Source organism: Penicillium cinerascens (assembly GCF_028974065.1).
Source record: "Penicillium cinerascens strain IBT 15544 chromosome Unknown contig_9_segment0_segment0, whole genome shotgun sequence".
NCBI lineage: Eukaryota > Fungi > Ascomycota > Eurotiomycetes > Eurotiales > Aspergillaceae > Penicillium > Penicillium cinerascens.
The window spans coordinates 1,992,441-2,019,590 of NW_026695296.1; the positions used below are offsets into that span (position 1 = coordinate 1,992,441).

Here is a 27,150-nt window from a genome sequence, read left to right on the forward strand (position 1 = left end):
CTTCGCTGCTGCGCGGATAGATTTGATACGGCCATGTTTAATATCGTCAAGGGCTAATAAGATCTTGCCCTCCTGATTGGCCAATTTCTGCTGAGATTCAGAGCGAATTGGTGGCATGGTAGTTAGTGGAAGAAGGTAGCTGGGTAGGAAGACGCGATTTTAGATGGGGTGTCTCGTATGGCCGGGTGTCTCGCTTGGCCGGGAACTACGTTAGACCATTGTTTGTTATTACTAAGCACGTAACTATCCTCAGTGTTGGCGCCTTGGGATGAGGGCTTAAATCTTCAACATTTTTATGGCACATTAGTCTCTCACTGAAATATATACAACCATATAATATATTGCTCTAGGCAAGACACATCATATCCCGAGGTGTGTATTTTCATAGCCAAGTTGTTGAGCGGTCATGGTAGCAGTGTGGCACAGGCGGAGAGGTCCACCTCGGTGTTGATTCATCATCGTCAAGTCGCGCCACAGGCTTCAGAATTGTCTGGCGTCCCCAAAATCCTCCTTCAAAGGTGGTCATTAACTTCGAGTCTTCATACAAATAACCAGGAAGAGCCTTCTTCCACCCGTTCACAACCGAGGCCAGAATGTCTGAGACATACTGGTCCGGAGTAGTGTCAGGGAAAGAAAGCCGCTTAGCAGTCTCTGCAACAACATCGAGCGGGTACAATCCAACCTCCTGTTCCAGTGCAGTAGCATCTGCAGCAACCAGAGAGCTTGTGACGTGGTATGAGCCACCCTTGATCGCGCGGTCGCGGACCGCCATCATGGCTGCCAACGCGCCCACAATGCCAGTAACCATGTCAGATGCCGGAAGAGGCGGCAACACGCTCTTTCCTTCTTCATGTCCCTGGGACCGACCCATGATATATGAGCTGCCAGATGCAGCATCTCCAATCTGCTGCCAGCCAGGGCGCGCATGGAACGGACCATCTGGCCCATAGGTGTTTTCGTCAACATAAATAATTCCCTTGTCTCTCTTTGTGGCCATTTCCAGAAGATCATGAAGGCCGAGACCCTTCCTCTTCAACGATTCCATCCGGAATCCTTGAATGAAGATATCGGCGTCGGCAAGGAGCTCGTGGAGACGAGTCATGTCTTCCGATTTGGTAATGTCAAGGTCGATGGTCCGTTTCCCCGCATTCAACACAAGTTGCAAGACCTGCATAATGGGTATATTGTCAGTCATATGTTCTAATCTTATAGTGGAACATGAGGTGCAACTTACATTAAGATCGACCAGTCTACTGCAATTCACTCGAACGACGTCGGCTCCATAGGAGGCCAGCGTAACGCCGATTTGGGGACCGGCAATAATTCAAACCATCTCCAGGACCTTGATGCCAGCAAGCGGCCGACGATCAGGGAGATCCTTGAGTAGAGGGATCGGCGGCGTGGACTTGGCGTACGTTTGCTCGGCGACATTGACCAAGGGGTGGCTGTTCAGTCGCTTTCCCATTTCCGTCTTTCTCCAACCTTCGGGCGAGTAGCAAATACTTCCACATAAACCGTGGCGCACGTTGTGGATCTCAAGCTCGTCCGGACTCCACTGAATAACATGCTTCTGAATGTAGTCATAGTATTCCTGGGGCTTGTCAAACTTCACGCTGGAGTCAATCCCCATAGATTCGAGGGTTTTCTCCGCGTCCAAAGAACCATGCAACTGATACCAGACTTTAGGGTCCTTTGTCTGATTGATCGCTGTGGCTCGACCCGCAATGCCCTGACCAAAGCCGCGCTCATAGTTCCGCGGGAACAAGGAGCCCATTTTCCCCGATTGCATCAAGGCCGACATATCCAAGCCATCGATGTAAGTGATGAACACCGAGCCAAGCCAAAGCCCAGCGTGATCAGTGTCAACCGTGACTTTGCTGTCTGTGACAGCCTTTCCATCACGAAGTTCCAGCAACTCGTTGGCAACCAGGCCTGCCATAGCATGGAGAGCTGATGCCGTAACGGAGAACTTGATGGGCCCCGGGATCATGGGCTTGGTTAGCCCCTCAAAATGGACTGTATCCCATGCAGCCTTGTTTTTGGTGAAGCCAGGTGTTTGTGAAGCGAGGAGTTCAAATACCCGTTTGGCATCTTCGGGCACGGGGAGGATCTTCTTGTCAATAAATGTGCCCGGGCCGTACACATCCGTGCCGGAAATTGTTTCGTGGGAAACCAAAATAGTAGGCGGGACGGGACTGATGGGTGTTGATCAGATCCTGACGGCCGAGAGAAAAGAAAAAAACAAAAAAACAAAGATGGCATAGAAGACGCCGAAGGAGAAAGTTAACCGAATATATTGGCAAAATGAGGGGCCGTGGGGTACTTGTTCCGCGGGCCACGGGAAGAATTGCCGAACTCCCCTGCACCAGCCAAACTTTGAAACGAGCCTTCTTTTTTTTTTTTCACCTCGGTCTCATAGTTGGATCTGCCAAAAGATTTAGTCTATCGCTTCTAACAATAGAGCAAATACCCCCCAATCTACCCGCCAGAGGGTATGTCGTATTTTCGCTTGTCCCGAGTAACATCATTTTAAACCCGATCTTAGTTGGTACCTTTGAATCACAGGCTTCTAGTTTATTGGAGTACATCAACGTTTCCCCCTTTCTTCACGGAGTTGGATCATTAACTTCCACACCAGCCCTAGCCGAGTTCCGAGTGGAGAGGCGTATTAGCGTTCCACGACCCCGCTGTGGAAAATGGGCGGAGGTCCACGGGCCACGGAATTCCGTGGGGCTCTACCCAAACCTCTTCCTGATTGGAACTTTGGAACTTAAGCACATAAGAACAGCCCGAGACATATATCGCCTGGCGAACCTCCTTTTGGTTCAACTCTCTGGCCTATTTGCCTATTTTAAACCACAAAGGTATGCAATCCTATACTCATTTCGGGTAGTTCTATACTGACGCAGACCAGATTGGGATTCCCCGCCGTCAAAATGCCGCGTTCTATTGAAGCACGACCTGTACGAGTAGCCAACTGCTCCGGCTATCACGGTATATCTACATGCTCAAGTTGAGTTTCCTCGGTTTCTAACTCTTGCATGACAGGTGATCCCCCTCGCGAGATGTACCGCCAGGCGACGTTGGGCGATGTCGACTTCATCACCGGTGATTATCTTGCAGGTACGTCCATTCCAAGCCACTTCTTTCCAATAATCTATCGGCAAGAAAGCTGAAAGAATGGATTCAGAGGTCAATTTGGCCAACAACGCACAGGCTTGGAGGATTGGACACCATCCGGGCTATGAACCATCCGCATGGGAGGGCATTCAACAGACGATCGATATAATTGCCCAAAAAGGCATCCGGGTGGTGATTAACGGTGGCGCTTTGGATCCCGAGGCCCTTGCATTGAAAGTAGAGGCGCTGGTAAGTGAACGGTTCTCACCCGGTCAACGTCTGGCCAGTAGTTTCACTCACCGAAATTTGGGATGACTAGGCTTTTGAGAAGAGGCTCAATCTGCGCGTCGCCTATCTCTCAGGCGACGATTTGTATCACTCTCTCGGTCCCAATATGCCAACCACAAAGCACGAACTGCTTCATCTGGACTCACGCAACCCCTCCACCGTCCCAGATGAGCTCACTTATGCCTTCCTTCACAATGACGGCACTCCGGTTCCCATGGTCTCTGCGCATGCGTATCTTGGAGCTCGTGGAATTGTCGATGGTCTTCGACGTGGCGCTGATATTATCATCTGTGGACGAGTGGCAGATGCCAGCCCCGTGATTGCCGCTGCTTGGTTCTGGCATGATTGGGCCGAGACTGATTACGATCAGATAGCAGGATCTCTGATCGCAGGTCATCTTATTGAGTGCTCGGCGTACGTAACTGGTGGCAACTTTGCTGGTTTCGATAAGTATGACCTGGACAGCCTGGTGGCCCCAGGCTTCCCCATCGCCGAAATTGCCACCGATGGCACATGCATTATTACGAAACATCCCGGAACAGACGGCTTTATCAACGTGGATACCGTCCGCTGTCAGTTCTTATACGAGCTGCAAGGAACCACCTACCTCAACAGTGATGTCAGCGCCCATATTGCCGACCTAGTCGTTGAAGACTCCGGAAAGGATCGGTATGTGAGCTGTTAGCGGGCATCGCAATGACTTTTTCATTGTAGAATACTTGAACTGACAGTCGATAACTACAGTGTGCGCGTATCAGGCGTTCGAGGAGCCCCGCCACCATCAACCACCAAGTGTGCTGTCTTTTATCAAGGAGGATATGAGGCCCAGCTTCTGCTCAACGCAACTGGATATGCCACTGCCAAGAAATGGGACCTTATCGATAAACAACTCCGTTATCTAATTCCGGCAGAAGCCATGAAAGATCTAGAAACCTTGGAATTCCAAAGGTGGGAAACTGAGCAACTCCTCTTCTTCCCAGTCGGCCTTGGCATGATGCTAATTTTCACTTTAGAGTTGGAGTTCCCGCTGAAAACCCGAGCTCTCAGCTGGAGAGCACGAGCTACCTTCGAGTTTACTATACCTCTCACAATCAAGCAACTGTCCTCGCTGTAACAAAGGCGATGGGAAACATCTCTCTAAGACATTTCTCCGGTACGCGCAAAACTTCTTGCGTCTCTTCATTCTTCAAGAAGCAACCAAGGCTAACAACGGGTTTTCAATAAAGGCTTCCATGCCTCATTGGATATGCGAACCGCAATTCCCCGACCTTTCCTTGCCTACTATCCTGCAATGATCAAGCAGTCAGATATCAATGAGAAGATCAACTTCATCGACGGATCCGACAAGATCTCCTTCGAAACCGGCCATCCACCTCTATACGAGGAACTTGGCATTCGGGAGAGCTACGACCCTAAAGACCCACAAACATACAACTGCGAAAATAAACAGATGCGCCTCGGAGATGTCGCCCTCGGTCGATCGGGTGACAAGGGAGGAAACCTCAACGTGGGATTCTTCCCTACAAACCCCGCTCACTGGCCCTGGCTCCGGGATTATATGACCATAGACCGCATGCGCCAACTCCTCGGTAAAGACTGGCATGATAGCTTTTTCATCGAGCGTGTTGAGTTCCCTCGTATCCATGCAGTCCACTTTGTTGTTTATGGTATTCTGGGCCGTGGTGTGAGTAGTTCTAGCCGCCTAGATGGATTTGGAAAGGGCTTCGTGGATTATGTTCGGGATAAGTTCGTTGATGTTCCAGTCGATATTCTTTAGATTTCTTCGTGGTTTATCATAATCGAGATTATATTTTAACTTTTGATCCAGAAAGCGAAGATTAACTACATAGTGAATATATCAAATGAGTAGGACGTTCATTTTTAGTAACTGGAGAGGCCTATGACTGGTGGTTTGCATGGCACTCTGTTGAATCTGCTAGGTGAGATTTATTCTGTCAAATTAAGATGCGCCATAGCTATATCGGCATTTAGGCAATCTTTCTCAGCTGAATAAATGACTTCACAGGTACAAACTTTGGTATCCGACTGCCCACCAATACTCTTGACGCCACTCAGAAGCCGTGGATATCGCAAACAAATCCTTTGCAGAGCGATATTACAACACGTTTTCTTTCATCGATGAATATATCGGTGGCGACCATGCAAAAGTCACCGTCGCCTTTATCGATCCGATTGAACTAGGAATCGACAAGTCCATGTGGCCAGCTCTCGGCATTGAGACTATGGTAGTAGCTCGGGTGGGAATTGGAGGTATATTCTCATAATCATTTGCCAAATGAACTTTTCTGAAATGCTTCATAGCACACATAACGGATGGTTTCGATGGAGTCTCCCATCTTATTCATCAAATTCGCCGTAAAGCGGATGGCACCCGGGAGATGAGATCCAGGTTTTGGCTTGGACCAGGCATCCCCGAAAGCGTTGCCCATGACATTTGTGTACATTGTGGCACTGAGATGCCCCGTGAGTCTACTATCTTTTGGTAATTAGCTGATTTAACGACTGATTTTATATTTGATTTAGATTTGGCCAAAATCTTGCCACAACTCTTCAATGAGTTCAGGGATGACCTCTAGCGTGAATCCACTTGAATCCTATTCACATACACCGGATTTTGTTCCGATGACCATTCTTTTTATCTTTGGCGTAAATAACGATATGTTGAATGTGGTCGTCATTCTTGGGGTAGTCAATCAGCTCCGAGTAGCGATCTGGCACACACCCGTTCCAGGCTGATTCACATCGAGCCTTTTCATATTGGGTGTCGCTTTGCTGCAGGTAGCGAAAACCCCAGGAGAGCATTTGAAGAGGCTCTATTCAAATTGATTCAAAGGCTTGGGTTTCAGAAAGTGAGAAGTGAGGAATGAGAAAAATAATAATAGGTATGGTAGCCACAGGCAAACAAGTATTGAAGTCTTCTTGATATAAATTTGAGCCCCAAACCTCGAAATTTCACCAAAAGACTTTAAGCGCATATGCCCACACCCCTGGCCAAAAGGGTAATTCCTCCCCACGTCCTCTGCCCCGCTAAGTGTGGGGCCGCTAGGTTTATAGATGAGAGTAAGATCTTATGTTGTAAATGTTATATCCGAACTCTCCCGATATTAGTATCTCTTCTTCCCCGCTTTCATGGGCCTTCCCACTCTTTTCACACAGTTGAGATAAGATATTGTCGTTTCTTATTGCTCGATCATCTTCAAAGCTTCGGAGCATTGCCCCAAGCTCCACCTCCTCCTTGTCAGTCTTTTCGAAGGAGGAGGTCTTCCCAAAGGCATCATTGATAATCTCCAAGCGAGATGGGAGATGGCCGCCAAGGTGACTGAAGCTATGATTGCCCATCCTGCTATCCGCAAGGTGGAGTTTATTGGAAGTGCTGCTATTGGACGTACTGTTGGCCAACTCTGCTCCGGATACCTGAAGCCGATCTTCATGGAGCTTGGCGGTAAAGATCCTGCTATTGTTCTTGATGACGCAGACTGAACAGTAGCAGCAAAACGCCATATTGCTAGGGGTAGGTTACTGTGCCTACAAGTTACTTGAACTCATATGAGGGTGAGCAAGATCCGGACGAAGGAGTATTAATTGTGGGGCTAGATCGACAAGATACTCTCGTTGATCGGACAGAAGATAATAATGCATCCCCGCCGGCATCCCTAGAGTCCAAGGTAGACCATTCGTTAAATATCAGTTTGTCCACGGTTGAGAAATGGAGTTTTATAATAAGCAAATAGTTGTCCTATTGGCTGGCTAACCACCGGGCGTAATCAATTTGTATGTACTGTAACTACTCCCCCATAATGTCACGAAACTTGAGGATGACTGCTTCTTGCTTCTGTTGTGTAGTCTGGGCCCGTTGGACAAGATCTTTTCCTTCCAAAAGTCGACATTTCCTCAACTTCCTGGCGGTCCGCTGTCGAAAGAGTTTCGAAATACTCCGAGATATGCCTATGGCCGGATACGCGTAAAGTCCTATCGAGGCTGGGTACCACAGTTAGTGAATGCTGTTATGGTTCCCAAATAGAAACTGACAGGAACCGATCTTTGCGATAAAAGCAAGGATCCCGAAGAGGGACCCGGTGAAGAATCCCAGTACCCCTGAATAGTAAGCTCCCTCATAAGGGTGCATCACTAAGCCGCAAATGGCATCCATGTATCCGAACCAAAAGCACTTCCCCGCGAATTTGAACCCATCTATCCAGTTCCGCAATGGCCCGTAATTGACCCTTTCCTCTCCCCAGAGTTGTGGTGCGCCACGCAGTCCCTCGACTAGAGCAAAGGCAAAGTCAACCATGCCGCCTTTGAAGCAGTAGAGAGGTGACAAAACGCCGAACTCAACCACGGCCATCAGGAATGATAGTATGACAAGAAACAAATTCTTGACTGCGAGAAAGCCCTTGTTTTTCCTCCTTTGTTTTGGTATCAAGGATTCTTCGTCGTTGGATTGCTGTTGCCCAGAGCCCGAGCGACTAAACGGGCGGAGTTGTATGTCTTTGGTCGAGGCCGTTTCCACTCTTTCTCTGCTGCGCCAGGTATGTACTGGCTTGAGGACCATGTTGAATAGTAACATGAACAGCGTAACGACTGTACGGATCAGAGCGGCGGTGGGTCCGTATATGGGCCCGACTCTCCGGCTCTCAATGTCGATTTTGCAAGACTTATAACTTCAACCACGTCAACTTTACAGTCACTCGCGTCAGGGTCATAATCACCTATGGTTGGATACTCACAGCTTCAAATGCTTCTCTTTGATTGACCCGTTTCGAATGAGCATCTCCGCTGCAGCGACAGAGAGTTTGACACGATGACCGCGCTTGCGGTAGGACCACGCGGCTGGACGATCCTCGAGCAAATCACACTGCATAACTTTGTATGGTAAATGCGCACCAAACGATGCAGCAGCAGCATCCGCACCAGACTCGTCTCTTATCTTGTCTGATATAAGCTTGGCGGCCTTCGTCGTACCTGGGCTCAAGCAAAATCTGATACCGTCGCTTAAATTGTCCTTATTCAGCTGCGTATGGTGAATTGGTCTTGGCCCTGCGCCTGCAGAAGCGATGGATTCTCCCCAGAAAGGCTGACTAACAAGAGATTAGTCTACAATCATGGATCTCCCATGGGCTACTCACTCGCCAAAAAAGGGCACAACGAGAGTAGGGCACCCATTGCGGAGGCCGCATGCGACTGTCCCTGCACCACCGTGGTGCACTACTGCAGCAACATGTTGGAAGAGCCACTCGTGAGGGCAGTCGTCAATGTAAATCACACCATCAACTGGCGGGCCTCCGAGGTTGCTCCAGCCTCTAGATATGATAGCGCGAACGCCCGTCGCCTGAACCGCGTCAAGGATAATGCGTGTCATGCGCTCGGGGTTGTCTATGACGATGCTGCCGAAGCCTATGTAAACTGGTGCCGGTCCACTGGAGAGGAAAGCGTCTAAGTCTGAAGGGGGTGTGTAGTCTGGAGGTTCCCGGAATATGAAGCCAGAAATATCTTGACCTATTAGCTGCTTCCTAGCATCTCATACAAATGCAACAGACTTACCAATGTGGGCCGGCCAGTCCGATGGCTTGGGTATCAAGGAACGTGACCAGCAGTAAGTAACTGGGACAGCAAGCTCCGTAATAAGATTGGGACCTGCCGATGAAGGAATACGCTCAAGGTCGAGCGATCTTCTGAAGCTGTTGATGACATCGTGAAGTCTAACAGAAGTTAGCATCAGTGCGAACCGATCTCTTAAAAGCTGTTACCCTTGCCATGTCATCCACTCGACAATACTGTACGACATCAAGTTGGCAGTTTCTCTACTTGTAACGTTGTAATGTGTGATATTAGCGAGAGGATGCGGAAACGCCTTGGTGTTGGTCCAAGGCATAGTAAACACCATATGAAGGGATATGCCTGTAGCTTCAGCACAATGGACGTGAGCGAAGCTAGGGGGATTCGCTATGATGACGTCTGCAACAAACGGCTTCCCAGTGACTGGGTCGCGATCAATACAGGACCTCCAGAAGCGCTGAAGCATACCTGCAATCATAGACCGATTTTTTTGGACGTCTCCCTTGAGCAGGCTCGCTATGCTGGGCAAGAGACCTGGGTTCTTGACCATATAAGCCATCAGATCCGCCGGATCGCCTCCCACCGGAAAGAAGTCGATGCCAGACGCGCGCGTCGACTCGGCAAATAAGTCGTGAGACGCAAGACGGATGCGATGGCCATCCTTTAGCAATCTGCTACCCAAAGCAATAAACGGTTGGACATCACCACGGCTTCCGACGCAATGGATGACGATATTAAGTTTTAGCTTTGGGCGACTTTTGATAGGCGTTGACTGGGATGCGGATGTTGGTAGCAGTGTCGTACATGTTTGAAGCTTTTTCAATGCAGAAAATTGCTTGTGCAGGTCGGAGCTGATATCAATGGTAATACGGCCATCAGCTTGTAGAGGGTTAGCGTTTGACAGCTACTCTCCTGCGAACCCACGCTGTTAATCCAACAACTCACCAGTAACGCCAACACTGTCGCGCACACCTCGGCTGGACATTGTTAGATACAACTAGCTTTACGCTGGAGAAGCGTGATATAAAAATGTCGTTGGTGGTGGCCATGACTTGTATGTCCAGGTGCGCTCGATTATTTCCTAATACGGCGGTGTCCACTTTGTTTTCGATGCCAGTTAAGTTAGAGCCGGAGCGTCAAAGTTCACGCGTTCTTAGTCAGATGCTCCACTTCGTTGCGTTGTATCTAGTGACCCTGACTCGCATTTCCACGTGCGCTCGATTGTTTCTTGATGCGGCGGGGTGCCCGCTTCATTTTGGATGTCAGCAAGTCAGACCGGAAGTCGCTCGTAAACCTGCCTAGGGCTGACGATGCTCGGAACGAAACGATAAATCGTCCAGCCGCGACGTCCTCAATCAGCGAGCGCTTGCACACCTCGTCCCTGATCTTAGGTCATTCGCGAGTTGCTGGAGTTTCTTCGCTGCGACGAGTGGAATCGTATCGTCAATCCTCTCGCGCCAAGCTGCGCCGCGGCCCCTTTCCTCCTCCATTAGCTCACCACTGTACAACCGCCCGAGACGAGCGGAACGATGCCAGAGCAATCATACACCGTCCTACCGGTCGCGGAAGAGGGTACCCAGGAAACGAAAACAAATATCAGCACAACATCCCAGGCGACCTTCAAACTGGAAGGGGAGCCTGCCGCTCCCATCCCTTTCCCCAGCGGGTATCAGTTCCCACCAAAACACTCCTTTGCACAATCGATGAAGCTAGGATGTCTAGCCTTCTGGAACTATTTTCTGACGCCCTTGGGGTTCTTCGTCACCCTCTACGGCCTCAATGTGGTAGCATGGGGTGGAATGCTCTTCCTTTTACTGTGCAACGCTGGTGAGTGTCTTTCAGCAGTTGGCGCGGAGCCTTGTCTAACGTACCTTTCAGTACCAGTTATGTGTCACCCAACATGCGACGATATTAACTCGCCAAGGCGGATATGGACTGAAATCGACTCGCAGATTCTGAATGCGCTCTTCTGCGTAACAGGCTTCGGACTCGCACCTTGGCGTTTTCGAGATCTGTACTTTTTGCTACAGTACCGGTTGCTGCACAAGCCGGTAGCCCTACGTCGTCTTGCGGGTATTCACAGAGGATGGTTCAGGCTGGAGGGCTCCGCAGATCTTCCTGTGAACTTGGGACCAACGAATATTGACGAGCAGCCGTCACAGGCAGTGCCTCGCTCGGCGATTCCTTTCCCGGAGAAGACGATTCCCGACACCCCTCTTACTGGAGTGCGGGCTCAGCCGACCAAGCTGTGGAAGCTCGACCTGGTCATCTGGCTCATGGTGTGGAACACGCTCCTTCAATGCTGTCTCTGTGGCTTCATGTGGGCCTTGAATAGGTACGACCGACCCAGCTGGTCCACGGGCCTCTTCGTGGTGTTAGCCTGTATTGCCGCAGCCATTGGAGGCCTTATAATGTACCTTGAGGGGAACACAGTCAAGAGAGTCGAAGGTGTGCCGGTCAGTGAAAAGGACCGGGAGCGTGGCGTGTTGAACTGCAATTATATCAAGGACGACCACTTGGAGTCTAAAAAGAGGAAAGAGGACGGAAAGAAGAGGAAAACCGAGCTGTGAGGCACCTCGGTCTGGCAAGGGGTACCATATGTGACAAGTATGTCGGCCCGGCAGTCATATTGCTGGAGCTTGCGGTGGAATCGTTTTACTGTCCAGGGCCATCGAGGAACCGAATTGCGACCGCGTTTTTTGAGCGTCATATATATTAATACACACTAAACTCTTAGTTATTGATACAAGATCGCAGACCTTGCGCGAACCAAGTTTATCTGCTTTTCGTGAACAAGCGGGAATGAGAGCTGTGACGTGTCCCTCACGGCTTGGACTACTTCCCTCGAACGGCGGTGCAGCTAATATGGTTTGAACAGTGAGGAAACTTCCCTGGAAAAGGATTTATTCCAAAAAAAGGGTTGTGGCAAAAAATTAGGCCCAGGCACTGGTGGGAGTTTGGTTCTAAAGGGATAGCTCAGTGGGCTGAGTGTACCTAGATTGAAGTTGATGGAAGACGGTAGACTGGCCACATCACTTGCAACCATTGTCCGTTAATGTGTCAAACATAGAGTCTCCGTCGCAAACCAGTCCACAGGCCATTCATCCGATAGCATGAAAAATATCATTCTCTGCTAGAGCCCCGATGACGCATTTCTGGCAGCGCGCTGAATGCAATCTCGGGATGTGCGCAGCCTTGCCCGCAGACATACAAAGAATCAAGTATCTTCCCGACAATGGATGGAATATCTAGCACCGTGCTCGGAGCGGCGACCTGACTTTGGATACGACTCAAATGAATGACCACTCATGTAGTTATGCCACATAACAGCTCGCGGTCTAGGCTCAAACAGGTGGTCAAATGAAAATGTAAATAATTGGAAAAGTTTACTCAATTCTAAATATTTATAGGGCATAAAAGGGCAATGGCCCCGGCTATGGAAAGAGAAACCACCCATCCTTTGGCACCACGATGACCAAGCAACTGTTTGACTTCCAAAGGAATGACGACGAGTACACCAAGTTCCTTGAATCCCTGCGTGCCCCCAAGAGCTCGAACCACAGGAACAGGATTCACAATATCTCACACTCGCATTCATTCGCTTTCGTTCCTTTCCCCAATTTGTAATGCCAAAACTCTTGCAAATCGACTTCGATTCTCTCTGAAACGATGAAGCCTTTTTGCCGTATTTTGCGAATAGTAATCGATACTTCCTCCTGCGCACGACTCTCAAAAGTGTGGGCTCCGGCCATTCGCAAAGGAAATAACAAGAGAACTCCCGTGATGAATGTATCCGAGAGAAGACTTTGAGACAGATCCAAAATTGTCGCGACATGTTTGTCGACCTCATTTTGGTTAAGCTGAGGAATTGTCCGTGTCATCCAGCATGAATAAAAAGTGAAATTCCTGCAATGATATAAAAGAAGAGCGCGGTGAACGATGACGGCCAATTTGGTAAAAGGATCCACCGGTAGCCTTTCCAAATAGCTTCCTTCTTGCCAGTTGAGAAGTCTTTCTTTGATTTCGAGACCTTTTAGGGCAAGAGAGTCCAATCCAGGATCAAAGGATCTCAATTCTTGAGGAATACTCTCAACCTTGTCAAACAGCCTAAAAGGTTTAGCGGCATCCATAAATCAAGTTAGTAAAATTGACTTGCCTGTTAGCAAATGCGGAAGTTTGTACCATGAGCATGAGAATTTTCTTCATGGAATCTGGCCAGCTCTCTCGCGTCGAACTCCACTGCCATTTGTCTGGAGAAATTAAAATATTGTCGCCATAAAGAATGGCTCTGTTGGTCTCAAGAACCCAGAAAGCATCGATCAAGCTCCTCGTGGATAGCGAAAGCGGATCTGTTGGTTCCAACAAGAGCAGCATTTTGGATGTACCAAAAACCATGTGCTTTGCGAATGAATCGGCAGATTTTTCAGCCATCAGCTGTGTGGATGGTTAGTGGCATGTTCGATTTTATGAATAAAATCATACCTCAAAAAGACCATGGAGAAATGTGCTCCAAAACACGTCATCCCTAAAGACTGGATTTGTCGTTGAGATTGCCCAATGCAGATCTTGTATTGATCTACCGCAAGCCCGGAATGCAATATGCTGAGGAGACTCATGCTCACCAAATGATCTGATGGAGCCTTTCCTACTGGCGTCCAAAGCTCCGATTGCGATAGCGATATGCCAAAGCAGAGGGTATTTGCCAATGATAGTGACTATATCTGCATTTGTGGTGGCAAACTCTTTGCTAAAATGGCATCGCTGAAGAAAGGATGCGAAATGATCCAGATACATGGAGTCATTATGCTTCTTCACTTGCATGGGAATTGTACAAGACAAAACATGTCCCGGAATATGGACGAATTTCACTCCTGTCTGCTCTAGCCGCTGCGGCTCACAAACCTTCTTTGTCCGGACACATCTTTCGCAGGGTTTTCCCCCCTCACACTGTACATGTCGCGTAAGTTTGACTAATCTCATTGAAGGAGAGTGCTGATTGCCCGCACCTTTACCCGTCGGTTCGCACAAGACTGACAGCGCGTTGTGTTTTTGCGCTTGTCTAGAGGTCCAATAGTACGTCTAGTGATTTCACTTGGTCGTACACATAGCTCTGCTGCCATGTTTCAATTTGTCAGAAATTATCGAACAGATTAACAGGGGCTGTAAGTCTCTGATTCGGGCTTGCTGACAATGGCACGTGACCCATACCCATTGCCGCCACTCCTACATGCAGTGGAACCGGGGAAGGACTCGACAGAGTCTTTGAGGGGGTAAGAAAAATCATCTAGTCCGAAAGAAAAAATCAAATTACAATAGTCAACGCGAAGACGGCGCGCGGCTTGATGATAACTTCCTGTGTATTAACAAGCTAGTCCTCGAATAAAATGAAAAATATTTTATTGGACCTTACGTGATTTACAGCGAAATTTATGAGCGTTGTTCTTTCAGACGATTCGCCCCATTTTTTTTTATTGTTTACATCATTGAGAAGACTGGATTCGACACTAATCGACGATAGAAACTCCACCGCAGCTGTTTGGCGCGAATAGCTCAAGGACAATCCCATGACGTAGAGGCAGCTTAGGCTTGGATGTTGAAGTATTCAGTAATAACTCTGGTACGCAATACTGGAGAAAAATAGTCGTAACCAACCATGATATTGCAGTTGCTCACGTAGATTGTGACAGGAACAACTCCCTGGTACATAATATTCCACTGATGATATTATTTTCAGCTTCAGTACTGTGGCTGAATTTAATAAGTGGAACCTGGAAAAGGCTACTTACAGTTGCTACAAGGTCCTCATTGAACTGTCGCCGAACCAGTCCGCCAAAAACAGCACCGTTTTTGACTAGTATGTCTTCAGGAAACAAAGGGAAGTTTGAGTTGACGAATCCCTTCCATATAGTTGGCTCGTTAGATTTGTGACCAAATGTGGTCATAGTGTTGTCCACCAGCCCTTCCTTGGTAGAGTTGGCGTAATTGAAGAAGGACGAGGCCAGACTACCGTTGAAGGCTTCATCAACTCGAACGAAGTTCTGAGATGGCGAATTATTGATGAAACCAGTCGTGATGTGCGACAGGTTTTGATTCCTGTCGCTCTGTTAATTTGACAATAAAAGCAGGGCTGGCATCAGTATTTGTCGCCTACCACTTGTGTTGGATAAAGTTGGCTCCGTCCTCAGCCTTTACCATAGGAGGACTGGCTGTTTGAATTCAGAAGAGAATTCGACCATCGAAGAAGGGAACGGAGGGCAACTTGAGTCTCTGACCGCCAGCGCACCAGTTGCAAGCGAGACGGAAAGTAGTTGAAGGAAAAGCATGGTTCGAGAATGAAAACTGATGATTGATGGAAGCAGGAGACTTTTGGAAAAGAAAAAGGTTGTTTCTGTTAAGTCCTGTCCCTGGGGCTGTCAGCCACTTTATACTTCCACAATTCACACATGGGCATGCGTGCGAAGACTGTTCATCTCCAGAAACCGAGTTTGCATCTACTTCATGGCGCGCTCAATAGATACCGTTTTAAGACATCGAGGCTTAAGCAACAATCCGGCTGGTAAGTTTGTGACGTGACCAGAGTCATGAGTTTCTAACCATAGCCTGACTGAGCGTAGGCTATGAGTGCGTTCAATTATTGCCTGATTTAGTGCGATGCTGGCCCGTCCAGTGGAGACGCAACCCTTTTCGGCTGATCGATGAGAATCAACAGCGGCGAGTAAGACAAAAGGCTAAGAAGTACAGGAATTTTCTGACAATCCATATTACTAATTTCCCCGATGATAATTTGTATCTCGACAGTCGCAATACAAGATTTTCTAACCGCAAGAACTAACACTGAAGCCTCAAGTTAACGAATGCATGGAATGCTGAAACCATTCTACGACTTTCCGAAGTGGAGCTTTTTGTGGGGCGAGTAATCAGCGCATGAATTAAGAGAGGGCGCTTAGTCGTTTTGGGAAGAACCCCACACGCTCGAATATTTCCCAAAATGGCTAAGTTCCCTCTTGGTTTGGAAATAATCAGTCTCGCCGAACCACCTCACGAGCTTACGAAAGAGCCAATCACATCATACCGTACTTGTTCCAGACATCTGGAGCTCTTAGCATGATAGCGATAGACAGGAGAAAAATGGCACTGCCTCAGAATCGTGTGAGAGCCTTGAACCGTGCCCCCACACAGTTTGTGAACCGTTTTTACGGTAGATACGGATACGGCCCATTGGGCCAAGAAAAACTATTTATAAGAATGTCCGAGGCATCCATTGAGTCAGTGAATGAGAGAAAAAATTCCTGTCTATCTCACCCAGACAGGTTGAACTAAAACATCACGGTCTTCATGCCGCCTAAGCCCAGCATGAGCTCGCAGTCAGTTGTCTATGAAAGTGACACTAGAAGCGAAGAGCGGTACGCCCTGTCCCCCCAACTTGAAAGTTGACATTGTCTGACGGAACTCTAGAACGTCTCAGCCCACACGAACTGAAATTCAAGCGATTTTCCAGATCGCTCGCCCTGCGCCAAAATCTTCACTTGGTCTTGCTCCTAAGCTGCTTCTTCAAATCCAACAACTCGTGCAAAATAAGCGACCAGTACCAGTACTGGAAATGTGGCAACCACCATTTCAGAAGTCGAAATTGACTCGCAACTTTCATCAGAAAGTCAAGTTGAGGTCGGGTGATATCTATGCGACTCTCGATGAGTCGTATATTACCACTTCGACTGGGCGACAGAAAGATTTTTCCAACGCGGAGCAGGATAGTGACGGTGCCACTCCGGAGAAGAGAATTATAGCAGCAATATGCCAGAACGACAATACAACCTCAACAATTTACTTCCGCGATGCGCGATGCAGATGGCAGACCAGCGTAAGCACTGGACTCGCTCAATCGACACCTACTTACCGATTCACCATCAACGACGAAAACAGAGATATATCCGACCCAGGCAGAATAATCCTGCAATGGGAAAAGCGGAGTAAAGAAAATGCACTGGGTGGTTCGTTGGATGCTGAGCAATTTGTCCTCCTGTTAATTGATCGAAAGGCGCGGCGGAAGTGTCGCATAGCTACCATGACACCGGGCGGGTTTAAAATCGTTGTCCGCAAGTCTTCTACCCTCGAGCACTTACAGGTATGTTTTGATTTAACGGAGCCTATGGCATCTACGGTAGTTCAAGATCGTCATGAAGCCTTGGAAATATGGTTATATACGCAAACCCTTACGTTAGGATCGTGGGTTGCCTATCAGGAAGGGTGGCTTAATTACAACTGAGAGAACTAAAGAAATTACGTCTTAACAAGTAGCATAATATTGATTCTACTAAATTCAATTCTCTAGTACTTTGCAGCACCCACCTCTAGCGCCTAGATCTATAAGGCCAGCAGACGGAAATAGTATCTACAAGATTCCCATCCATAAACCCGAACCCAGTAGGGATAGATTTGATCTTGGAAGCAAATAGCGACCGGATACACTAGAAATATCTGACACTAGAAATATTGAGTGAAGAGTTTCATTTTCCATTCTTTTTCTATTTGTGTCAACAGGTGCCCATACAACCGCACTCGTAATTGAATCCAAGCTCTGTAAATGCTGTTTTCTATGAGTTCATACGCTCAACACGACGCTGCAGTTCCTTGACCATGTCTACCCCGGCTTTGGTAGCCTCATCCAGGTTCTCCTCCGGCAAACCAAGCAGCTCATTATGTGCCTTGGCCGAGCAATCACTCGCATCATCCTGGTAGAAACCTCTTGCGTAGAGCAGCTTAGCAAAGCCAGCCCTGTTACCAGTCTTCACTAGCGCCAGGCCATCTGCGTATCGCTTCTTGGTATCCTCGTGAGTAATCGTCCAGTCAGCGTCACTAGTATCCGTGACGCGCTTGACGCTCTCAAAGATCTCGTTTTGGCTGAGCACAAAGCTCTTGAGATACACACTATTGTTCAGCCACCTCGAAACAGTAAGACTCTTGTCGTTTTCGTCGTCAGGGAGCAGCTTGAAGCTCAACACTTTGGCCACGGCGCGCCCGACCTGCGACAAGGTCGATAACGAGTTCTTGGTGTTGCCATCGTCGTAGATCGTCAGAGACCGCTTGTCAAAGTCGAACCCGAGGCGCGCCTCACCGCCCGCTAGGCTGTAATCGTACCAGAACCCACAGCACACGGTGATCCACTTCATGCCGAGCCTCTCAATCTCGTCCCTATTGGCCTTGGCCACGGGTCCCAGCATTACCTCCTCTCCGAGTTTAACTTGGTCAATGTCGCCAGCGTACCCGTTGGGCATGATGTAGGGAACACCAGCCTTGGCGGCCGCCTGGACGAGCTTGCTGTGGGTGTCCCGGGGCACAGTGGGGGATACCGTGATGATGAAGAATTGTTGGCCCTTGAGGGCAGCGACAATAGTGGCCTCGTCGTCATAGTCAATTGGGGCGACGATGACGCCCTCAGGGAGTTTGTTGTTGCTATCTTTGCGGGAGAGGGCCGTCACCGTGTGCTTTCCGGTTTTAAGGAGAGCGGCGGCGAGGTGGGATCCAACAGTGCCTCCAGCCTAAGAGCGTTCGTTAGTTGTTGTGTACGTGGTAATGTTGGAAGGATGTACCTACACCGACAATGGCCACTCTCTCAATGGCGTTTTTGAAGCCGGTGGGCTGGTTCTTGGCGTACTCGGACATTTTGGCTCTTGAATTGGATATTGAAGTGATAATTATTGTGTATTAATTGTTGTGATTGTGGTCAAGAGTGGTGGTCGAGGCGATATAGCTGTTGTTGCTGTGTGAACTTGTGGGTGTCTGGCTATTCCTCCTTGGAGCAGAGAATGCCTGTTTATTTATACACTTCAGACCCAGTCTCGACACCTCGACAGAACCATACTTCTGTGCCATTCTCTCCATCTCAGCCTAGTCACTCCGGGTCGGGTTGGGCAACTCCGAGCAGCTAATTCCGAACAGCTAATTCCGGGCAGCTCGCATATCGGGATATTTTGGCCAGACCTTCGAACTTGACTCGCCCGGAGATACTGGCGCCCCGAAAGCCGCGAGTCAGGTCAATCAACCATCAGTCAGACAACGCGTGCATGTGGCAGCTGCACGGTTACCGGTGGATCCTGGGCCGCTCCAAAATAGCCGCGGCAACTGCGGCGAGCATGACCGCCAGAGGGACCGAAATCCTTGTCAGAGTGCGAAGCCTCCTATGGACGGAGATAGCGGGTTACCGATGATCATCCCGCACCTCTCAGCCGCAGCCGCACACGGGGCCCCATTGACTAACACCGGCACTACCCGACAACGGTCGGCCTGACTAACTCCGCAGTAGCCGCACCGCACCGCTCCGCACCAATGTTGACGCGGCGTTAAGACAGCATAGCCCGATATTATTCAACTCCTGACTAACAGACCTCTATACCCCCGTGTCAAGATGATCAGTTTGAAAATCACTATGCGGATAAAACAAGAACCTTACGTGCCGGAGCTCAGCCTCGAACCTCAAGGAGCACGAATTAAATCAATATACTTCGTGGCGACTCATTGACATACAGATCCAAGGCACAAAGTCGACAATATCATCATCATACTGGCTTATCAAAGCCCAGACTACGAGGAGTCTTACTACCAGGGCTTACTGGTCCTCGAAGCCTCAGTTCGCCTTATTGACCACAAAAATGTCTTTCCAAAAAGAAGACATATCGCTTGGCGAGGAGGCCCCTTCTGATCATTCAACACAGGGGCAGACCTCCCCCAAAGCCTCGGATGAGGACTATGAAACTGGCGCATCCGACCAGGCCCACGACACCAGCACCGAAGGCCATCAGCTTCAACCCTTTAATTGCAACGTCGAACGCCCCCAGTCTGTCGCTGGCGAAGCCCTCTTCATCGCGGTCATCTGCTCCTCCCAGCTCCTCACTCAAGCCGGTCTTGCCCTCAGCATCGTGCCCCAGCACATCATTGGTCGCTCGTTCGGCATCGACGACCAACCTGGCCAGCTGAGCTGGTTCTCCGCTGGATACTCTCTCACCGTCGGCACCTTCATCCTTATCGCAGGCCGCCTTGGTGATGTCTTCGGCCACAAGACTTTCTTCGTTGGCGGCTACGTCTGGTTCGGCCTGTGGTCCGCCCTCGCCGGTGTCGCCGTCTACAGTGGCCCTAGCTTCTTCATTTTCTGCCGCGCCATTCAGGGCATTGGCCCGGCTTTCTTACTACCCAACGCCATCGCTATCCTCAGTCGCTGCTACAACCCGGGGCTTCGCCAGAACATGATCTTCAGTCTGTTCGGTGCCACTGCCCCCGGCGGTTTTGTACTCGGCGCTGTTTTCTCCAGCCTGCTTTCCCAGATGACATGGTGGCCCTGGTCCTATTGGGTCCTGTGTTTTGCGTGCCTTCTGCCGGCCGCCTTGGCCGTTTTTGTCATTCCCGCAACCCCGGTACCAAGCAACTCAGAGCCTGAAAGTCCCAGTATCTGGCAGCGTGTCGATATCTTCGGCTCCATCACCGGCGTAGCCGCCCTGGTCCTCTTCAACTTCGCCTGGAACCAAGGCCCCGTTGTCGGCTGGCCGACACCTTACACCTACAGCATCATGATTGTTGGCATCCTCATCTTCGTCGTCTTCGTCCTCATCGAGAAGAGGGCGAGCAACCCTCTGATCCCTCTGGGCGTCCTGCACATAGAATCCCTCTTCACTCTAGCCTGCATCAGCGCCGGCTGGTCCAGCTTCGGTATCTATGTTTTCTATACCTTGAATCTCCTCGAAGTCCTGAGGGGCCAGACCCCTCTGCTCACGTCTGCCCAGTTCACTCCCGTCGCCATAAGTGGGCTGTTTGCAGCGGGCACCACCGGTCTGATCTTGAGTCACTTCCGCATTTCGACCGTCATGCTCATGTCCATGACCTTCTTTCTCATTGGAGGCATCATCTTTGCGACTCTACCGGTCCACCAGACTTATTGGGCGCAGACTTTCGTGGGTATCATCATCCTCCCTTGGGGGATGGACATGTCCTTCCCCGCTGGCACCATAATCCTAAGTCGAGCTATGCCGCGGCAGCATCAGGGTCTCGCCGCGTCGCTGGTCACTACCTTTGTCAACTACTCTATCTCCATTGGGCTCGGGTTTGCCGGCACGGTTGAGGGACAGGTCAATGATGGAGGGAAGGACGTTCTACAAGGATACCGGGGCGCACTTTACATGGGTGTCGGCCTCTCCGGCTTGGGTGTAGCTGTAGCTCTAATTTTCTGTTTTGTGGAACGGCATCAGTCCAAGACGCCAGAAAAGGCGGCGCAGGAAATGAGCGACACCCAGGAAGAATGTGTTTAGATATGTATCTTCAATGGCAAGTCTGCATAAATGTAATACTGAATTTTATTAGACCATTCTAGAGTGTCACGCCATGTTTTGATGAGTTGAATTGCCGCTGAGTGGATTAAATCATTTTACAACGCCGCCCCCCCCGCCCCAGGTGCCTGCGCTACTACAGCTGGATGTCGAGACCAAAAATCGATGGATATGGCTCGATGAAAAACTGATCCCAGTCCACACCCCAGCCCATGTCTGGCAAATCGGCGTTGGCCTCGGGTTCCGGCGGCGCCTGGAAGGGTTCGGAGCCCGCATCGACAGCTTCTAGCTGGATAAGCTCCTTTCGCTTCTTTGCTATATTGAGGCTGAGAAGATGTCGCGCTATTGACAATGCCTGACGGGTCAGTCCTGTGTCTGCAACCTTAACAAGATTTTCCAACCCTTTGAAGGCAGCTGGGATGTGAGCGGAGGAGGCCGGCGTGTCGATGGCCAACAAGACACAGGCATACTGGAATACGCTGCCTATGACGTTCCACAATAAACGGCCCTGGCTGGCTAGCTGCTGAGCCGCTTCTACTGCGTCGTTACCGCTATCAATGACGAGTTGGATTATCTCGTCTGTAATGCCTGCCTTGAGCTGATAAATGCGTCGATAGAAACAAAACGCAAGGTCCGCCTTAGTCACCACCAGGAACGGATGGATGACGTGGAGTTTACTCAATGCCTTGAGACGCTCGAATAGCTCCTCCCTCGGAGTCAGAGGCTGACATTCGAGCCGGAAAGGCGAGTTGGGAGATGGGAGGATCTGGACTATTTGTACGAACTGATCGACAACGGATCCTGGTATCGGGATGATAGCCTGACAAGTCACGGCCCCAAATGTTACAGCCGAACGATCGTACTCATAGGACAGAATATGATGCGCGGCCCACGAGAACCAGAAAATTCGCCTCAGTCGATCCGCATCATACCCAACAACAGCGGCGCTGGCGACAGACGCCATCCTTTTGATATTCTCTTCCTTGTGCAGCCCGACTACTTCGCAAAGGTGCATAAGAGTGCACGACGCGACCCAGGCGTTACTGGGGCGGGTTGTGGCCCGTAGATAAAATAACCGTAGGCCCCACGCAATAATGTGGTCAATGCTCAGCGTACGCATAGAGGCTGGATCATCGAGAATAGCTTTAGAGTACTGCAGCAGGTCAGACTCCCGCGGGTATCTGGTTGAGGATAGGAAGGACCCAGCAGCGGCGACGCCAGCCGCTATGGCACCAAAGGCGACCGCGTTGCTGGCGGAACCTTGATAATAATCCCGACATCGCTGGGCGTAGATTCTCGGGTCCATATAGTCGCCAACAGAGCCCATTGCAGAGAAGTACACATTCGAGTAGAAGGCGAGGTTGTCCTCCGAAATAATTTTCCCTAGGAAGCCACAAGTATTGGAAGCCTCCTCGGGGCGGATCCCAAAGTTGTAAGCGAACGAGTTGACTTTGGGAGGGCTGTCAGAGCCAAGAGCCATGCCCAGGATGTGCGGGAAGGCCATGGCTGCCGAGGCTCCGGTGTATCTGGACTTCTGCACGTCAAAAATGCCGGCCCCGATGGCAGAACTTTTTGTCGACGTGCTGTCAGCTCCATGGGGAGCTCTTGCTACATGAGGTTGGCCGTCCGGGCTGCGCGATTTGCCGGTGACCCCGCCGTCAAGAATGACGCGCCTGGCTATGGGTGGAGCGTGCCAGCTTTCACCCGTGCTGGTGGTGTCGTCGTCGGCGTATCTGCAATTATATTCGTAGGTGGTGCACGTGCCACAGGGATACTCCCCGTCGCATTTTCGCTTCCGTTGGTGGCAAGGTATGCATGCCTTCCTTGCACGCTTGCGCTTGTTTGTCGTGGACATGACTATTTAGTTGTTATGTCATAATCTTGAAGGCTTATCACAAGACGGCTAGGGGTAGTTCGTTCGGGTGTGGCGATGTTGGAAAGAGCGCTAAACTAGAAAAGGGGAGGAATTTGGGACCCACCCCGATACATTCTCTGTCTGAATCAGCGGTTCCTCTCGTTCGAAATTGAATTACCGCTGCGGCGATATTCATCAGTAGAGTAAAACTAAGCCCCGAAAACCCCCGTGCTGTATCGATCTACATCTAAAGTGTTCTTGTCCTGCGTTCGGCTGGGAAGGGACCCGCGAGAAACTATGTGACCAATAGCCTAGCCTCTCCAGTTAGTTTCTTGACATGTTGAACGTCCAATCGAAAAATCTCATGTAGATTGCTTGGTCCTCAGAAGATGGTAGTCCACGTAGTCCCTTCGACGGAATGCAAAACATATTCTCGTGAGTTATTCGCTGCTTGCGACGCCTTGTTCTAGGAATCTTCACACTTGCTTTTGCCAGCAGCATTTGACGACGTCAATATCCAGTAAAGCTTTACCTTTGAAGTTTGGAGATAACTCTCCAAGACTCCGAAATTATTCCACCGCGCGCAGAAGCATAAGTGAGTTGAGGTCTGGTGAGAAAGAAATCCCTACCGTTTTATGTCGATACTACAGTGAATGCAATTAAATTTGCACAGCATACTTCTATAGTGACTGCACCAAGCGGAAAAGGTTTTTGAATATCTATAGCCCAACCCGTGAATGCACTTAGGCTGAGCGGCGTTGATAATGTTGATAATATCCGGAAGCATGCTGTGAGTGCTGTTCCAGACCTGGGTCGAGCCAACGACGAACAAAGACTGATATACCAAGTGTTCCTATGACCCTGGAGACCCTTCATGTATATAACCAGAACTATTCACGTTAATAAATCGTGTGATTGACTTCGGATACCACTAGTCCATGCCTTCTTATCAGATACCTCGGGATAAAAGAAAATAAAGCCAAGGATTGTAGTCTGCTTCTTCCACTCGCTCCAGAATCATATCCAAGCGACTATGCCTCTCGTCCATAAAGGTCACGGGGAAATTATTTGGATTCACGGAGATCCGAGATGCCTTGCAGTACTCCCAGTACGCAGGGTACCATCCAGCCTGGGTCCAGTCGAGGAGTGCCGTCACCTTAGGGTTTGGTCCCGCGGAGATCATGATGTTAGGTGGAAGGAGGGCATTGAGAGTGAAGACAATAGGCGCTTGATGGGCGATCTCAATCCCACAGGCATCTTGGAACTGCTGGACAGCATCTAGACCGCAGAAAGGTCCGGTAACTCTTGCACTGATTGTTAAGAGATCGTTCAGTGGTTTCTTGCCCAGACTGCCTATAACAAGTAAGAGATTGAAAACATGAATATAAGTGCGGACATATCAATGTACTGATCATGAGTATCTTGTTTCAGAGTCCTCAAGAGCTTGATGAGAAAGTGAAGCTCCTTGAGGATAGCCTGTTTCTCATTGTCATCCAGGCTGCCCCATCTTGCCATTAATGCCTCACCCTCGATCAGCGCCATGTAGGCAAAGGTCTGGCCACCATCTTCCGCCCAGCCAAAGACTTCTGGCACGGGGAGACGACCTTGGAATCGTTCCCGTAGCATGATCTGCGTCTCAGCCTCGATGATGGTGACATCTGCCCCATACTTGACACAAACAAGCCCATCGAGCGAATTTCCACGGGCGGGGACCGGTAGAAGTCTTCCTCCTTGCCAGACTGTTGGTTGATGGCTCGGATCTCAGCGGGCGATGGAAGCGCATTCGCGCGTCGCTCGCGGAAGAAGCTGGAGTTTGGCAAGGCCCTCATTGAAACAATTTAAGTGTTTTGTCGGAAGCAATACTACGGTTCTCATAAACACTGGAGCAGCGGATTCGAATGTGGGAAAACTCGAAGTTGGCTGTGATGCGAGGCAGGTTGTTCTTGAGTCCGCCGTGGTGCGGTGGTCAAGCGGTGACTCGCCGCTGAAAGTTACGGGTGGAAAGACAGCCGTTTCTGGCTTCAAAAGCAGCCATTTTCGTGTCGGTTTCACAGGTTCTCATGTTCTAGTATTTATAAAACTGCAGCATGCGCGAGTTAAGGAAATAATGCTCTTATGCCTAGATGACATTTCTGTTCTATAATGTCCCGTATGTCAACAAATTTCCTGACTCACACACAGACTATCTAACGAGGTGTAGATAATTTCCTGGGAGCGTAGCCAGACCACTAAAGAGGCTAAGAAGGCACACAAAGCTACCGATCATATGTTTGGCGAGTGGGGTAAACACGCTCAGGGCATCCACCAGATTCTTGTCTGGACTGCCTTGGAACTGAAGGGAGTGGGCGCCAACTTGCAGCACATGAATGCTATTCCGCCCATCGCCGCCCATCGAAGTAGCCATAAAAAAATTCGCGGGTGTCCCTGAGGATTATAAACTGAAGGCCCACTTGAACTATGGAGATGAGCAAGCTGCTCATCCCGAGAAGCCCAAGAAATTGCCAATTGACGAGACGCTGACGAATCTCTGATCAACATGTGCTCCGACGGTGTCGCCGAACATCTAATGAATTGCTTGATGAAAGTTTCGTGGCTGCAAGACGGCACAAAGGGGTACAGTAGTATTCGAAATTAGTTTTTCCTCTACACACTTAGACTTTCATTCCCACGAGGTTCACGGACTTGGTATGATTGGATGAACTAGAGAGAAAAGAGTATATGAACATCACTTGGCAACTAGATAGAAATATAGCACTAAAGGACGCCAACGATAGCAAGAGCGGCTTTTAAGTCCTCGACATTCTCTAACTTAAGAATAGGCTTTCCTGCATTGAAGACCCTATGCTTACCTGTGTTGATTTTCGTATGTGTTTCGTTTTATGCGCAAACACGTGGTTTGCCATTGGAAATTTCGGATTTCTAGCCTATAATGCGGGTCAGCACGGTATTTTTCACAGAAAGCGAATCCACCATGACAGTTTCTTTATCTATAATGAGCTCCTCAATAGAATCATCTCTGCAGCTAAGGACTTATAGGCCAATAAGGCTGGTTAGATTGTTTTGAGAATATACGCAATGAATTCATTATAGAATCCAGGTCCCACGCTAGACAGATCTGGAAGACTCCTATCTTGTAGCTCGTACGCGCACTAGCCGTTCTGAGTGAGGGCGAAAATATGCCCATGGATACGGGAAGGGTCAATGCCGCTGATGTGGGTGATTCTCGATTTCTCGATTGCAGGGAGATCTCCTAAACCACGTGTGCAATTTAATTTTAAACAAAGTGTTACACTATCTCGTCATTAATCTTCACTAGCTCCGGGATATTCCCGTCTCTAAACCCTCCTAAAACCGACGATTCGCGAAGTACAACATACCCTGCTGCCGATCATTTCCCTCGGTAATTCACCAACACCCGAATGGCCGCACCCATCGTCGGAATTCGGGCAGTGAAGCTCCGACCGGCTGACACCTCCCCCGCTATTTTGGTGGTTGAATATAAATACCTTGACAACCTGGGGAGAGCATAAATTGGGTCAAGTGAAATATTCAACAAACCATAGCCATGGAGTCTATCGGCCATCTTCCTGCAACTTTTAGTTTCATTTTTGGAATATTATGTCTTGTAAGTCTCCACCTTATCGGAGATTTTTTGTGCCAGTCTTGGAGATGATCATTTTTAAGGCTAACTCTAGTGGTAGCATTTCATCTATAGCCGGCTTTCCAGCCCGCTCTCTCGGATCCCAGGTCCTACGATCTCCAAGTGGACCGACCTTGTTTACTTATACTATTGGTGTACCGGGGAAGTCCCAAACTATATCCATGAACTCCATGAGAAATATGGTAAGTATCTTTTTGATCCCAAGGTCACGAAATGGATAACGTAGAAATAGCCCCAAGCCTTCGGAATAGATTGCTGACATGTGGCGTATGAAGGCCCGATCGTTAGGACCGGCTTTAACAAGGTCGACATTTGCGACCTCCATGCCGTGAAAG

At 49.4% G+C, this 27,150-nt stretch overlaps 11 protein-coding genes across 11 annotated transcripts; 4 read left to right on the forward strand and 7 right to left on the reverse strand.

The window, feature by feature from the left end:
• Positions 1 to 382: 382 nt before the first annotated feature.
• On the reverse strand, positions 383 to 2,262 carry N7498_007590 (CoA-transferase family III; the record flags this gene model as incomplete). Its single annotated transcript, XM_058454652.1, has 3 exons — positions 383 to 1,168; positions 1,331 to 2,195; positions 2,252 to 2,262. 3 exons carry the CDS (start codon positions 2,260 to 2,262, stop codon positions 383 to 385), a joined length of 1,662 nt encoding a protein of 553 aa, XP_058306901.1.
• Positions 2,263 to 2,936: 674 nt separating this feature from the next.
• N7498_007591 (acyclic terpene utilization AtuA family protein) lies at positions 2,937 to 5,185 on the forward strand (the record flags this gene model as incomplete). The annotated part of the gene is made up of 7 exons (XM_058454653.1): positions 2,937 to 2,994; positions 3,049 to 3,123; positions 3,191 to 3,369; positions 3,440 to 4,077; positions 4,153 to 4,356; positions 4,422 to 4,561; positions 4,635 to 5,185. The coding sequence occupies 7 exons, from the start codon at positions 2,937 to 2,939 to the stop codon at positions 5,183 to 5,185; spliced, it is 1,845 nt and encodes a 614-aa protein (XP_058306902.1).
• Positions 5,186 to 5,693: 508 nt separating this feature from the next.
• N7498_007592 (FAD binding domain-containing protein) lies at positions 5,694 to 6,231 on the reverse strand (the record flags this gene model as incomplete). Its single annotated transcript, XM_058454654.1, has 2 exons — positions 5,694 to 5,905; positions 6,036 to 6,231. 2 exons carry the CDS (start codon positions 6,229 to 6,231, stop codon positions 5,694 to 5,696), a joined length of 408 nt encoding a protein of 135 aa, XP_058306903.1.
• A 982-nt stretch (positions 6,232 to 7,213) lies between these two features.
• N7498_007593 (glycosyltransferase) lies at positions 7,214 to 9,970 on the reverse strand (the record flags this gene model as incomplete). The annotated part of the gene is made up of 7 exons (XM_058454655.1): positions 7,214 to 7,407; positions 7,459 to 8,090; positions 8,157 to 8,507; positions 8,556 to 8,919; positions 8,971 to 9,128; positions 9,177 to 9,864; positions 9,931 to 9,970. The coding sequence occupies 7 exons, from the start codon at positions 9,968 to 9,970 to the stop codon at positions 7,214 to 7,216; spliced, it is 2,427 nt and encodes an 808-aa protein (XP_058306904.1).
• Positions 9,971 to 10,514: 544 nt separating this feature from the next.
• On the forward strand, positions 10,515 to 11,555 carry N7498_007594 (DUF2985 domain-containing protein; the record flags this gene model as incomplete). The annotated part of the gene is made up of 2 exons (XM_058454656.1): positions 10,515 to 10,812; positions 10,864 to 11,555. The coding sequence occupies 2 exons, from the start codon at positions 10,515 to 10,517 to the stop codon at positions 11,553 to 11,555; spliced, it is 990 nt and encodes a 329-aa protein (XP_058306905.1).
• A 3,010-nt stretch (positions 11,556 to 14,565) lies between these two features.
• Positions 14,566 to 15,308, reverse strand: N7498_007595 (uncharacterized protein; the record flags this gene model as incomplete). The annotated part of the gene is made up of 4 exons (XM_058454657.1): positions 14,566 to 14,700; positions 14,772 to 15,078; positions 15,137 to 15,191; positions 15,269 to 15,308. 4 exons carry the CDS (start codon positions 15,306 to 15,308, stop codon positions 14,566 to 14,568), a joined length of 537 nt encoding a protein of 178 aa, XP_058306906.1.
• A 1,012-nt stretch (positions 15,309 to 16,320) lies between these two features.
• On the forward strand, positions 16,321 to 17,251 carry N7498_007596 (uncharacterized protein; the record flags this gene model as incomplete). Its single annotated transcript, XM_058454658.1, has 3 exons — positions 16,321 to 16,388; positions 16,441 to 17,077; positions 17,111 to 17,251. 3 exons carry the CDS (start codon positions 16,321 to 16,323, stop codon positions 17,249 to 17,251), a joined length of 846 nt encoding a protein of 281 aa, XP_058306907.1.
• A 328-nt stretch (positions 17,252 to 17,579) lies between these two features.
• Positions 17,580 to 18,648, reverse strand: N7498_007597 (aromatic alcohol reductase; the record flags this gene model as incomplete). Its single annotated transcript, XM_058454659.1, has 2 exons — positions 17,580 to 18,524; positions 18,580 to 18,648. The coding sequence occupies 2 exons, from the start codon at positions 18,646 to 18,648 to the stop codon at positions 17,580 to 17,582; spliced, it is 1,014 nt and encodes a 337-aa protein (XP_058306908.1).
• Positions 18,649 to 19,634: 986 nt separating this feature from the next.
• N7498_007598 (MFS transporter) lies at positions 19,635 to 21,281 on the forward strand (the record flags this gene model as incomplete). The annotated part of the gene is made up of 1 exon (XM_058454660.1): positions 19,635 to 21,281. One exon carries the CDS (start codon positions 19,635 to 19,637, stop codon positions 21,279 to 21,281), a length of 1,647 nt encoding a protein of 548 aa, XP_058306909.1.
• A 154-nt stretch (positions 21,282 to 21,435) lies between these two features.
• On the reverse strand, positions 21,436 to 23,154 carry N7498_007599 (uncharacterized protein; the record flags this gene model as incomplete). The annotated part of the gene is made up of 1 exon (XM_058454661.1): positions 21,436 to 23,154. One exon carries the CDS (start codon positions 23,152 to 23,154, stop codon positions 21,436 to 21,438), a length of 1,719 nt encoding a protein of 572 aa, XP_058306910.1.
• Positions 23,155 to 24,103: 949 nt separating this feature from the next.
• N7498_007600 (phosphotransferase family protein) lies at positions 24,104 to 24,983 on the reverse strand (the record flags this gene model as incomplete). The annotated part of the gene is given in 3 exon segments (XM_058454662.1): positions 24,104 to 24,503; positions 24,551 to 24,812; positions 24,824 to 24,983. 3 exon segments carry the CDS (start codon positions 24,981 to 24,983, stop codon positions 24,104 to 24,106), a joined length of 822 nt encoding a protein of 273 aa, XP_058306911.1.
• Between the last annotated feature and the right edge of the window lie 2,167 nt (positions 24,984 to 27,150).